This window comes from Plecotus auritus (assembly GCF_963455305.1).
Source record: "Plecotus auritus genome assembly, chromosome: 8".
Classification (NCBI taxonomy): Eukaryota; Metazoa; Chordata; class Mammalia; order Chiroptera; family Vespertilionidae; genus Plecotus; species Plecotus auritus.
In genome coordinates, this window is record NC_137782.1 from 88,890,862 (window position 1) to 88,904,899 (window position 14,038).

The 14,038-nt window shown below is 49.1% G+C and overlaps 1 protein-coding gene across 2 annotated transcripts in view; it reads right to left on the reverse strand.

The window, feature by feature from the left end:
- The window catches only part of ATP9A (ATPase phospholipid transporting 9A (putative)), a 150,849-nt gene that overhangs the window by 21,028 nt on the left and 115,783 nt on the right, over nt 1-14,038 (reverse strand). For both annotated transcript variants that reach the window (XM_080685178.1, XM_080685177.1), the window contains exons 15-18: nt 10,034-10,195; nt 2,664-2,756; nt 1,523-1,606; nt 33-203 (exon numbers count right to left, since the gene is read on the reverse strand). In XM_080685178.1, coding sequence (XP_080541304.1) covers nt 33-203; nt 1,523-1,606; nt 2,664-2,756; nt 10,034-10,195 — 510 coding nt within the window. The remainder of the gene's footprint in view (nt 1-32; nt 204-1,522; nt 1,607-2,663; nt 2,757-10,033; nt 10,196-14,038) is intronic.

The following is a 14,038-nucleotide window of genomic DNA, read 5'->3' on the forward strand; positions in this document are numbered from 1 at the left end:
ATTCAGCAGCCAGGCTGCAGCAGGCCGCCTACCTTGATGCCGGCATTCCGCAGCGTCTCCAGCGTGGGCCTCACGTCTGCCTGCAGCTGGTCTTCCACCCCCGTCAGGCACAGCAGCTCCATCTCCATCTCCAGGCTCTCAATCACCGTGGCCACTTTGAGGGAGCGGTCGTGCACGCTCAGCTTGGCCTGCACGTAGCGAGCCTGGGACACAGCAGGGGATACGCTTAGGGTGGGGAGGTGCAAGGCTGTCCGACACCAAGTGGGACGGCGTGCTGATCCCACCGCAGCACCTGGTGTAGACCTCAGAGGGATGACACGGAGGCTTCCGGTCCCTTCCAAGTTCACAGTCCAGACACGGGAGTTGGACAGACCGGAGTTCCACCCTTGGCTCTACACTCACATGCTGTGCAACTTCCAGCAAGTTGCTTACCTTCTCTGAGCCTCTACTGTTTTCATCCAGAAGCAACAATAACAGCCCCAACCTCATTGGGTTTGTTGCAAGGATTGGCACAACTTAAGAGCTCAGAAAAATAGTAGGTTCTCCCACACAAAATGCACTTTGTAATCCTTGACAAAGTCCCACTCTCGAAGACCATCTGCCCAACCCTTCTGTTTACCCCCTCTTTACAGTGCTGCAAAGACCTAGAAGAAAATCAGAGGCCCCTCATGGGCCTACTCTAAACTGATGTCTTTAAAATGGAAAGGAAGGTGGACTTAATCAGGGCTAGGCCTCTTGTTGATTAAAACTTTACGAAGAACTCACACATAAAGAGACAGAGACAAGCACAGCTTCTCTGGGTGGAACAGGACAAGGGCCCAGAGCCTGTCCCCCAACCTCACCTCTCCCTTCCCGTCTTGCATGCGTGTGCGCGCTTGGCTTTATGCCAGGACTAGGGATCTAACAAAGACACTTCCCTTCAAGGGACACACAATCTACGGGACAAGATGACATATTTATGCTGGAACCCTTGGCTGTGAACGTCAATGATCTGGTTCAACGTTAATATTTTTTACAGCTTTGAAAAATTAGGGTCTCATTCCAAATTTTCCAGGAGGTGTGCTATGTGCCAATGACCAGCCTAAATGTTGGGGATATAAGAGCCAAACAGAGTGACAAAGTGCTCTCAAAAAGATTTTATTCCAGAAAAGAGATATTAATGTTTATATATATGGTCATTCCAGATGTTGCTAAGTACAAAGAAGAAAGTTAAATGGGGTGAAGGGTGGAGAGTATTGAGGTGGGGCTGCCTTAGATGGGAAGTCTGGGAGGACTTCTCAGAGGCGGCGGCATTTGAGCTGAGAGCCAAAGGAAGTGAGGGAGTAGGCCACGGAGCAACACGAGGAAAGAGAGTTCTGTGCACTCAGAGGCAAGTGCAAAGGCCCGGGGACAGGAGTGAACCTGACTGCTCAGAAGTGACAGGAGGATGGCAAGAGCAGGAGAAGCGAGGGGCCGCTGGGAGGAGACGTGACCAGGCAGGTGGGAAGGGCTGAGAATAAGCAACCATCACAGAACTACTCACCTCAAAGTCCTGATACTGCTCCTCGGCTAGAGACTTCTTCGCCACCACGAGCACCCGCAGCCCCTCTCGGGCCATGTTCCCACACTGTGAAGCAGAGGGCGGTCAGCGGGGCTGCGCTGGGGTTCTGCCCCAGGCCCTGACGCTCGCTGAGGAGGGCCAGACGCTGAAGGGACAGGCCCCTCCCGTGGGGACAGCACACCGCCACCAGACCCTGCCTTCCCCAAGCCGTTTCCCTGAATGAACCTTCTAAGGGGAAGTCGCGGCATGACCCACGGGCCACACGACCTACAGTGTTCTGTGATGGGCACCGTATTTTAAGTCAAGGGTGTAACACTGCACAGGAAAACCTGGATTTCCGGCTCGTTGGGAAAACTGAACCTCTGACAACACTGAGCACGTGTTCCCAAATAACTGCAGTAGCTGGTGGTGACATACGGCCACTTCCACGGGCTGCCGGCAAACAGGTGCCGACCTGGCAACATGCCCGTGCCGTTAACATACAAAACGTAACCCTGTCAAGAACACATGTCCCAGCCAGTTCCGTTTGAGTTACCTGCCTGGCCCTGTCGGCATTTGTGTTTGCAAACCACCTCATTTTAGATGTAATAGCCACGCCCTTGTATAATCACTTCCCGTGAGTATGTGCTGGACCCAGTGCCCTGTTCCCAACAAAGAGTGTGGCCAAGTGAGGGCAGGGGATGTCCACCTCTCCACCTGTCCTGCTCTCTCGCTTGCCCCTCTGACAAAGCCAGCTGCCGCATTGGGAGCTGTCCTGTGGAAAGGTTCACATGGCAAGGAACGTGGCAGCCTCCAGCCAATAGGCACCAAAGAGCTGACTCCTGCCCATGACCACAGAGTCTGGACAGGGTCCTGCCCCGGCTGAGGCTTCAGATGAGACCCCAGCCCCAGCCAACCCCTTGACTGCAGCCTGTGAGAGACCCGGTGGAGGACCCAGCCAAGCTGTGCCTGCATTCTTGACCCATAGAAACCGCGAGAATTGAATGTGTTATGTGAAGCTGCAGCATTTTGGGGTGATGTGCTACGTGGATAACGAATACAGAGACCCTCCTCCTGACCCCATGTAAGGGCAGGCCTCCAGAGGTGCCAGCAAAGCCGGTTCCCACGCCCACATCACGCTCACCTCTTCCTCCAGCCAGTCGTTGTACTGCACGATGCCAGCCATGACGACGTCGGCGCCCTTGATGTAGAAGGTAATTTCCCCCGTTGACTCATCCTAGAGGGGCCGGAAGGCAGGAGTGAGCGGGAGGAACGCTTCCAGTGCCCGCTTCCCGTGACAGCTGGTGCACCACGTGTGCTCAGCAGACGCCCATGTTTTCCACTTGGCCAGAGATAAAAAGCCAGAGGGGGCCTCGCTTTGGGACAAAGGCCACAGAAAATAGCAGAAAACTCAGAGCATTTGAAAAATTATTAAATGATGAAAGCAAGATGAAAATAATTTAAGAACTTTGTTTATGTTTTTTTAAAGTAACTACCATTCCAGCAGGAACAGTTCCCACGCTGTAAGATAACTACGTTTACACACTGGCCTGCCAGTGTCACCACGCCGGGGGTTGGGGGGGTGGGCGCGGGCCGCAGACCGGGAGACAATCCCCTGGACCAGGGCTTCTCAGCCCTGGCACTCAGACACTCGCCGGGAGAATTCTCGGCCATGCGGGCAGGGTGTCCGGCAGCATCCCTGGCCCTCTACCACCAGACACCAGCAGCACCCCAGGAGAAGTGGAACAAAACGTCTCCAGACATGAACACATGTGCCCTGGGAGGCAAAACCTCCGCTGCAACCACTGATCTAGATGATGCCCACCCCCCACACGGGTAGCTGAGCACTGGGCTAGGGAGTTTCAGTTCGCCTGGCCAGACTTTCTGGGGAGTGGGTAACCCACTGTACAGCCATCAAATGCTCGAACCTGGTACCAGCCCCAGCCGATCCCCCATGGCACAAGCTACTTCTTTTCTCTAAACCTCAGTTTCCTCACCTGTAAAATAGGGACCCTAACAACTCTTACTGCAGAGGTGTGTGTGGCTTAAACGAGACCATCTACGTAGAGCATGTAGCAAAGGGCCAGACAGGAAATGCCCACCTAGGGCATCCCTTTCCGTTTGAGTGGCAGTAACTCCATAACCCTGAGTTACACTGCATGTGGAGAAGGAGGCTTCTCAGCACAGAGGTCCTCAAAGGGGGCAATTCCCCCGCCCAGGAGACATGGGGCAATGTCTGGAGACATTTTTGGTTGTCACAGCGGGGGTGGTGCTACTGGAGTCTAGTGGGTACAGACCAGGGAGGCTGCTGAACATCCTACAGTGCACAGGACATACAACCAAGAACCACCCAGCCTCAAGTGCCCATAGCGCCCAGGCTGAGGAATGCTGGGGAAACCGCTGGTTCTTGCCCCTTCCACGACTCTTTCCTCGATGATGCCCATCACGGGGAGGCTGGAGGCAGGGAGATGGGCAAGGGAACTGAGCGTGGCCATCACCACCCTGGGCCTAAATTCTACTCCCCGGGGACGCCCAGACGCGTGCCTGTTAACGCTTCATACAAAATAAGAACACAACGCCGAATCAGTGGTACAGCTTCCTCTTTTAAAATAACTTTCAAAGCCCTCTAATCACTGACGATCTTTTTAGAACAACATGCTTACTCAGAAAAGCACCACCCGCCACGCAGCGCCACCTGCGTCTGAAAGCTCTGGGCAGCGCCTTATCGCTGACAGATCGCGCTCATGCTCGCTGGTGACTCAGGCCAAGGAGAGCTGTGGGGTCTGAACATGAAAGCCTCGGAGTTTTTTTTTCCTTCCCCTTCACCCAAATGGTGCTGAACAAGAGAGCCGTAGGAAATGAGGCCCCCTCCCCGGCTTCCTCTCCTCCAGCAGGGACTCGAGAGAACTCAGCCTCTCGTCCAACGTAAATACTGTGTTGACTGTCTCCTCCCATTAGTCATTTCCTCCCTCCAAGTTCATCACCAGGTTACTTCGTTCCCATATTATGGCAAGATGACGCTATAAATTTAGAGAGATCTGCCGGGTGTGTGGCATTGTTTGGGGGCCTCATCTTTTTCCACTGTGGTCTGGTGCTGGCACCTGTTCAAAGGCCTCTTCTATTCAAACAATGACAAGGGGTGATCTACGCCAATGGCCCGACTGCATCACTCCGCGTGGGGAGGCGGTGGAACATCTTGGGCACAAGAAGAGCAGAGCAGGCGACACAGCCTCCCTCCAGAAGCACAAGCACACGAGCCCCGAAGAAGCTGGTTCCTCTGAGCCGGACCCACCTTCTGAGAAGACAGATCCCACAGACCCGGCCTCGCTCTGTGAGCGCCAGGTGGTGCCACCACATCCCGCCCACGAGCCTACACATTTGAGAGGGCTGATGAAACAGGTGAGAGAAAACCCTAACTGTCAACAGTCACGAAACAAACCAAGAGCCTTTATCACTGGCTGAAACGTCGTCACATCAGGTAATGGACAGTTATTTTCAAATAACAGACAGGATATACGGACACGTCCACACTCAGTTCCTGGCCCCGCCACAGTGAACAGTGGCGCTGGATTCTCTGTGAGGAGGCTGTCCTGGCCTCCACCCACCAGATGCCACCCTAGGAGCTGTGATAACCAACACTGTCTCCAGGTAGTTGCAGATGTCCCCTGCGGGCAAGGTGGCCAGCATGAGAACCTGAGTGGGATTCATGCAACATGCAAAACTGGTCCAAAAGCAAAGAGAAAGAGAAAGATAGATCAGAAATCAAAAAAAAATTAGCAAAATAATACGCATTGCGTCAAAGACAGCCTACCGAAGACGGCTGCTCATAGATGTCCCTTCAGCAGTGAGAAATGAAAAACAACCTAAGCATCCAAAAATATATGTATTTAATTAAATAATGGTACATTTTTTTCCCAACAAAACACCATGCACACATTAAAAGTCATGTTAAAAATCATGTTTTAACAGTATGAGAAAATTTTCACCATGCATAGTTTACGGGAGAGGAGCAGTTTAGGAAGCCTTCTGTGGAGTTCAATGCCAACTTTATAAAAATGGTCACAGATATGCACACTCATGTGCTTGGAAAAAAAAAGACAGGAAATTCTCTGAGGAGGTCGCCACGGCCGCCTTTGGTGGGAAAATAAAGACAAGTAGTTTTGATCTTCTTCTTTATATAATTATTTGTTCCAAATGTCAACTGAATGCTGACTTTTTTATAACCTGGGTAGGAAGGAGTGCTGTTTTCAGATGATATATTTGCCCACCCAACAGTATCCCACTTCCAGGCATGAGTCCTGCTCTTGCTGTGGGAAGACGCGGGGACACATCTGACAAAGTGTCTGGGAATGAGAGTCCCTTCCCACTAGAGGAAGGGCGGGTGCACACTGCCCACTCGTTCTAGGATGGCCGATACGGGGACCAGTCCTGATGATTCAACCCTGAAATGACTTTAGCAGAGCCACGGCCCTCACACTTGGAAAAATAAAGGCTGGAATGAAGTTAAAGTGATTCCACAGGAGATAATGACTCTAATTCCCCAGGATTTACGCTGTGGCTCCGAGGCCACGGGTGCTCCTGACATCAGATATGTGCTGCAGATGTGGAGGCCCCGGGTCATAGAGGCTGAGACCAGCGAGAAAAGCAGCAGGTATGTGGGAGGGGAGTTCCCTCCTGCCCCGAGGTGCCAAGGACACACGCCCCATGGAGCGTAAAAGCACCTGCTGGGCCCAGCCAGCATGGCTCAGTGGTTGAGCATCAACCTATGAACCAGGAAGTCACGGTTCGATTCCCGGTCAGGGTGCATGCCCAGATTGCAGGCTATTACTACTATTACCAATTTCTAATACTACTATTACTAATGACTATAATAGAATCTACAACTTGGATCCCTAGGGCAAGAAAGACTTGTGTAGAGAGAGTGGTAGAGATCCTCATTAAATCCAAAAATAAAATGAGACTCTTATTCCAAAGATTCTCATGATCTGAGGCAGAGTTTTCTCCAGCCATGCCAGATAGTGCATGGAACCTTTAAACCAGGCGTCCTCAAACTACGGCCCGCGGGCCACATGCAGCCCGCCGAGGACATTTATCCGGCCCGCCGGGTGCTGCTGCCTGTCCTGCTTAAAAGCCGACTCGTCCCGGGCCCGCAGTGCGCATAGGAATTTGTTCATAGTTTTTTTTTAAACTATAGTCCGGCCCTCCAACGGTCTGAGGGACAGTGAACTGGCCCCTGTTTAAAAAGTTTGAGGACCCCTGCTTAAACATACCAGCAACCTCCCAATACCAAAACAGGCCTGGGATGGAACCAAGTAACCTGCACTCACTCAGCGCCCCCGTAATTCTGGTGACCAGCCAGGTTTAAGAAGAAAGTCGCCTATGAACCCAGGGTTCCCAGGCTCCCCTGGATGGAAAGTGTGGTCCCCATGAGTAAAAGCGCAAGTAGGAAGACAAGATGCTAATTCAGACTCTTCAGATAGGCAACATGGTAAAAGTCTGACACTACCCAATGTGGGGGAGCATGGGGGGTACTGATATTAGAGCAAGCCCTTTGGAGAAGGAGCCGAGGACGCCTGGCGGAGTTAAAGATCTGCATATTCTACAAGCCAGCAACTCTCCCTCTGGGAGAACTGAATAGAGACACTGACATCCGTACAATGGAGCCTCGAGCAGACAAGGCTGCACAGAGCTGTGCTCTTGCTAGTGGCAGCTAACTAGTGTCTGTCAAGAGAGAACCGCAAAAGGTGGAATGAAGAGGGATACAGTCACAAAATGCAGAACCAAAAATCAGCTCAGCTTCACGAAGTAGGTATAGGTGTAGCACTAAGTTTATTTAGTGTTAAACTAAAAACAGGAACTGCAAAAATGATACATAGACTACAGTGCCTCTTACAGAGAGAATAAAAACATGTAACTCCATGATACACGTTATTTATACTCAAACAAGTCTGGTAACAGTATTTTAAAATTCCTAAGAATGAGGAACTTGGTGTAAGAGACACTTCTAGGAGTGATAGATGGGGAGACTTCGATTGAATGCATGTTTTATTTCTTTAAGAAAATTTCTGAGCTACAATCCATGCAAAAATATGGGTGAATCTTAGAAATAAAAATTTGAGCAAATGAATTCAAATACAAAAGGGTATCTACTGTACAATTTCCTTTACATAAAGTTCAACAAGAGACAAAATTAATCAATGACAGAAATGGGACAGTGGTTACATCCTTATAGGAAAGGGGATGTAGTGAGCAGAAATGGGGCACGAGGGAGCTAAGGGTGGTGGTGGGGGGCTTCTGTTCCTTGCTCTGGAGGCTGCCTACATGAGTGTGTTAACGTTGTAAACACTTGAGGTGTACACACTTCGGATGTTTGTGCTTTTCTCTGTGTATGCTGTAGTTCAGTAAAAGTTTCAAAAGCATGAAAAGAAGTTCTGAAATAAATATGGCAAATGATTCTGAGTAAACATTTCTTCAATAATGTTGTGATTGCACAAATGAAAACCCATTGAAAATATTTAATTACAAGACCATTCAATGGGGAAACCATAGTGTCTTCAATAAATGGTGCTGGGGCAACTGGAGCTCCACATGCAAAAGAATGAAGTTGAACCCCTACCTCACACCATATACAAAAACTAACCCCAACGGGATCAATGGCCTAAAAAGCAAAACCTACAAAACTCTTAAAAGGAAATATAGAAGAAAATTCATGTCCTTGAATTTACCAATGAACTCTTAGATGTGATACCTAGTCAAGATCAACAAAAGAAAAAACTGACAAGCTGGACTTCATTGAAATTAGTAACTTCTGTGCGTCAAAGGAATTTTATCAATAAAGTAAAAAGACAACCTATAGAATGAGAGAAACCATTTGCATATCATAACTTGGATAAAGCTCTAGTAACCAGACTATATACAACTAAACAACAAAAAGACAAACAACCCAATTAAAAAGTGGGCAAAGGCCTTGAACAGACATTTCTCCATGGAAGATATACAAGTGGCCAATAAGCATATGAAGATGGTTAAAATGACTAGAAATGGGGCCCGAGGGACCATCATCAGTCATTAGGGAAATACAAATCAAAACTACAATGAAATGCCACTTCACAACCACTAGGATGGCTGTAATTTTTAAAATGGAAAATAACAGTGCTGATGAGGATGTGGAAAAACTGGAACCTTCATATACTGCTGGCTAAGTATAAAATTGTGGAGCATTGAAGAAAGAGTTTAGATATTCCTCATAAGTTTAAAAATATAATTACCCAGAAATTTAGTGACTGGCCAAGCATGACCCAACAATTCCACCCCGAAGAACTGAAAACAGGTATTATAATTCTTGTACATGCATGTCCTGGCAGCATTATCCACAATAGCCAAAAGGTGCAAACAACCCAACTGCCCATCAATGGATGAATGGATAACAACGTGGAATATTATCCTATCTAATAAAGAGGGAATAGGCTAATTGACCCTCACACTGTCACAAAGATGGTGGCACCCACAGCCAATAAGGAGGGAATATGCTAATTGCTGCCCATCTCAAAGATGGCAGCACCCACAGCCACAAGATGGTGGCGCCCAGTCCCTTCAGCCCCCCAGCCACCCAGGGCTGGCCCGAGGTGCAGGCAAGCCTCAGATGGTGGCTGCCCAGCCACTCAGGGCCGCCCAAGGCTCAGGTAACCAGGGCCGGCCGAGGCTTGTGCTGCCGGCAGTGGCAGTAGCAGAGGTATGATGGAGCATTGCCTTCCCCTGATCGCTGGGTCGCCTCCCGCCCCTGAGGGCTCCCGGACTGTGAGAGGGGGCAAGCCGGGCTGAGGGACCCCCCTCCAGTGCATGCATTTTCATGCACCGGGCCTCTAGTTCAGCCATAAAAAGAAATGGAGTACTGATACCTGTTACAACATGGATGAACCTCAAAAACATTATGCTAAGTGAATGGAACCAGACACAAAGGCCACATGTTGTCTGATTCCACTTATATGAAATGCCCAGAACAGGTAAATCCAGTGAGACAGAACGCAGGTTAGTGATTGGCAGGGACTAGGGGAAAGAAGAGACAGGCAGTGGCTGCTTAGTGGGTACAAGTTCCCTTTGGGGTGATAAAAACATTCTGAAACTTGACAAAAGGGTGCATAGCACTGTGAATATTCTAAATGCCACTGAATTATACATTTAAAATGGTTCATTCATGTTATATGAATTCACCTCAATAAAAGATACACATTTAATTCAACAAAAGAGCTGAAGTGTATTCTTACCAAGAAGTGCCCAGTCTATATCCCTTAGACCTTTCACTCGAGAACGGGTTAACAAGGAGCTGACCAGCTCTCAGAGGTTTTGTCTGATGAATGAACTAATTTTCTTCCTGCTTAGGGAATCGTGTTCCCTTGTTAGTTTGGGCAACGGAGGACATAATAAAAAGGGGTAGAAAGAAAGTCAAGCCCCTGGACGTGCACGGTGTACTTGGGGGTTCTGAACTGTTCCCAGTCATAAATAAAAGGGACTCACCCTCACGATGATGCCCATGCGCTTGCTCTCGTAGGTGAAAGGGAAGATCTGCAAGATGGTGAAGTTCAGGATCTGGTCGCCAGGGGTCCTCAGCTGCATGGAAGACTGGTCTCGGCCCACCAGGGTTAAGCCCACACTTTCCGTCCACTGTACCAGGGCCACCTGCATGTAACATGGGGTTGAAGGTCAGACACGGCTGAGGGTCCTGGTTCACAGGTCAACCACAGGAACACAAAGGTGGAAGGGGGCAGACAGGTGAAATGCAAGCAGCACTGTGTCCCCGGGAAGACTGTGCCAACCCAGTATTGGCATCCGCCCCCTGGGGCCCTGGGGCTCTGCACTCACAGCTGCCCCTAAAGGCAGGATTCGCCTTCTCTTCCTGGCCCCACGGCAGGCCGAATGCCAGAGCCCAGGCAGAGCACGCACAGGGTGAGAAGTGACTACAGATCACTTCTGGGAGAATTTGTACCAAGCCAATTAACTGGATGGACAAGGTGGCTTGACCATCAGGCTCCTGTTTAGGTCTTATGGATACTCACCCAAGTGGGTATTTACAGTTCTCAATTGGGCAATTCTGCCCCCCAAAGGCATTTCAATGTTTGGGGACATTTTTGGTGGTCACAACTGGGGGATGGGAGTATGCTACTGGCATCCACTGGGTGGAGGCCAGGGATGCTGCCAAACACAACAGAATATTATCCCCCAGATGTCAGTCCTGCCAAGGTTGACAACACTAGTCACACAGACGAGGAAAGGACAGAGGACCGGCCAGGCGGGCACATGCAAGGCGGGCACCTAGCAGTGGGCCTGGCACTCCTGGAGGCATGATTTGTCAGGCATCCACCCCAACACACAGTCACCATCAGAAAGTTGATGGGACTTTGCCCACATCCTGATCCCCAAAACCTGTGACTGTCACCTCACAAGGCAAATGGACTTTGCAGGTGTGATTACGACCGAGGGCCCTGAAATGGGAGAATCATTGATCTGTGACCAGAGAGAAATGTGAGGACAGGAGGAGGGTCAGACACAGGTGACTTTGAAGCCGGAGGAAGGGCCACAGACCTGGGAAGGTGGGCAGCTTCCAGAGCTGGGCACACAGGGACCAGGAGGATGCAGCCCTGAGGGCACCCTGGAGAGACCCGTGTCAGACCCCTGACCCACAGGACTGTCACAGTAAACCCGTGTTGTTTTGAACTCCAGATTTACAGCGATTTGCTACAGCAGCAATAGGAGACAAGTATAGGAGGTGTCGGGTTTAATGCCAAACAAGCTGCCATTTTATTCCATCCAAGTTCAAGGTCATGGTGTCTACAAAGGAAAACAGAAAAGGTACCCCCTTCCTTTTCTTCCTATAAAACCATCTTTAGGGAAAGAAAAGGGGGTGGATTTCAGGAGATTGTGACGTGAGGAGTGAGGGAAGCTGACAGAGTTGACATACGAGAGGCATCCATCACTTTATCTTTAAGCCTGGCGGTGAGTATATGGCGTGCACTACATTACCCTCTATAACTGTCTGCATGTCTGAGATGTTTCATAATGGTTATGTTTTTTCAACAAGGGGGTGGTAGATAAGTCGCTTTTCCAGGAAACCTAGTAGCAGCTGCCACCAACAGCACCTCTGTTTTATCGGGGTTCACCCTGAGTCCCCATTCCTTTCCCCAAGAGACTGCAAAAGCCACGAGGAAGCTGCCCCCAGCTTGGCACCCCAGGCATCAGTGCAGCTGAAGTGCGACACCTGAAGGTAGGGGGGTCAGACTGGAGCTCAAACCCAGGCTGCCAGCCCTGCCCCAGCCCCGCCCCACCCACTCCCAGGGCCTCTGAAATCTGGGCCACAGTAGACTGTTCCTCATTTCTGTTCCCATTGTACAGGTCATGTCTATACAACCGTGGTGAGTGCTGTGCTCAGATCTAATAGGCTTCTGCTGCTGATATTAACTGAATTCACATTAGAAAGTTCTTCAAGAGAAACCAAGATGGCGGCATAGGTAAACACCTAAACTGCTGCCTCGCACAACAATTTCAAAACTACAACTAAAAGACAAAATGGACATCATCCAGAACCATAGGAAGGCTGGCTGAGTGGAAATTCTACAACTAGAAGGAAAGGGAAAAGCCACACTGAGACTCAGAGGAGTTGCTGGAGGCAGAGGTACTGAGGCGCGTGCAGAGAGGGCGGGCAACTGAGTACGCAGCTGGCTTTCTCAAGGGGGAGGGAGACAAAAGCTCCCGACTGCACTGAACTCCAGTTCTGGGCGAGACTCTGGGGACCCAGACTCATGTGGGGAGAAACTGGACTGTCTGGCAGCAGGCGAAACTCGAGGGCGGCTTTCTCTCAGAGGTACTTGCAGTGATTACCACGGGACACTGAGACACAGGGGCCTATTAGGGGCTGATAGGAGACCAAAGCTGTCTGCTCTGCCCTGAGACTCCGCCCCATCCAAGCTGAGCACAGAGGCTTCTGCAAGTCTAGTCTCATAAGGGTGTCTCCAGCACAGAAGTTCTCACAGCGTAGACACAGCTGATCCTCACAGCCAATTGGCCTGGAGGTCAATTCCTCCCAGTGATACCAACAACAATCAAGGCTTAACTACAAGACTGTGCACACAGCCCACAAAGGGGTGCACCAAGAGTGTCCACCTCAAGTAACTGGGGAGGCTGAGCCACTGGGCCCTATAGGACACCTAGCACACAAAGCCACTCTATCAAATCAGGGAAGCAGCCAAAATGCAGAGACAAAGAAACAGATCACAAATGAAAGAAATGGAGGAAAGTAAATGACTGGATATAGAGTTCAATAACATGGTTATAAGGTTTTTCAAGAATTTTCTAGAAAAGGCCGATAAATTTAGCGAGACCCTCAAGGATATGAAAAAGGACCAATTAGAAATTAAGCATACACTGACTAAAATAAAAAATATACAGAGATACAACAGCAGACTAGAGGATCGCAAGAATCAAGTCAAAGATTTGAAATACAAAGAAGCAAAAAACACTCAACTGGAAAAGAAAAAAGAAAAAAGAATCCAAAAATATGAAGATAGTGTAAGGAGCCTCTGGGACAACCTCAAGCGTACCAACATCAGAATTATTGGGGTGCCAGAAGAAGAGAGAGAGCGAGATACCAAAAACCTATTTGAAGAAATAATGACAGAAAACTTCCCCCACCTGGTGAAAGAAATAGACTTACAAGTCCAGAAAGCGCAGAGAACCCCAAACAAAAGGAATCCAAAGAGGACCACACCAAGACACATCATAATTAAAATGCCAAGAGCAAAAGACAAACAGAATATTAAAAGCAACAAGAGAAAAACAGTTAGTTACCTACAAGGGAGCACCCATACAACTGTCAGCTGATTTCTCAACAGAAACTATGCAGGCCAGACAGGAGTGGCAAGAAATATTCAATGTGATGAATAGCAAGAACCTACAACCAAGATTACTCTACCCACCAAAGCTATCATTCAGAATTGAAGGGCAGATAAAGAGCTTCACAGATAAGAAAAAGCTAAAGGAGTTCATCACCACCAAACCAGTATTATATGAAATGCTGAAAGGTATTCTTTAAGAAGAGGAAGAAGAAGAAAAAGGTAAAGACAAAAATTATGAACAACAAATACATGTCTATCAACAAGTGACTCTAAAAATCAAGTGAATAAAAAATCTGATGAACAGAATAAACTGGTGAATATAATAGAATCAGGGGCATAGAAAGGGAGTGGACTGACAATTTTCGGGGGGAAAGGGGTGTGGGGGGTGCAGGAAGAGACTGGACAAAAATCGTACACCTATGGATGAGGACAGTGGGGGGGGGTAAGGGCAGAGGGTGGGGTGGGAACTAGGGGGAGGGGAGCTATGGGGGAAAAAAGAGGAACAATTGTAATAATCTGAACAATAAAGATTTATTAAATTTAAAAAAAAAAAGAAAGTTCTTTGAGAACAGGAAACGCCACCCTGTGGAATCAGGTCACAGCATGTCAGCCAGGGGGAAGGGAGCTAGCTTGC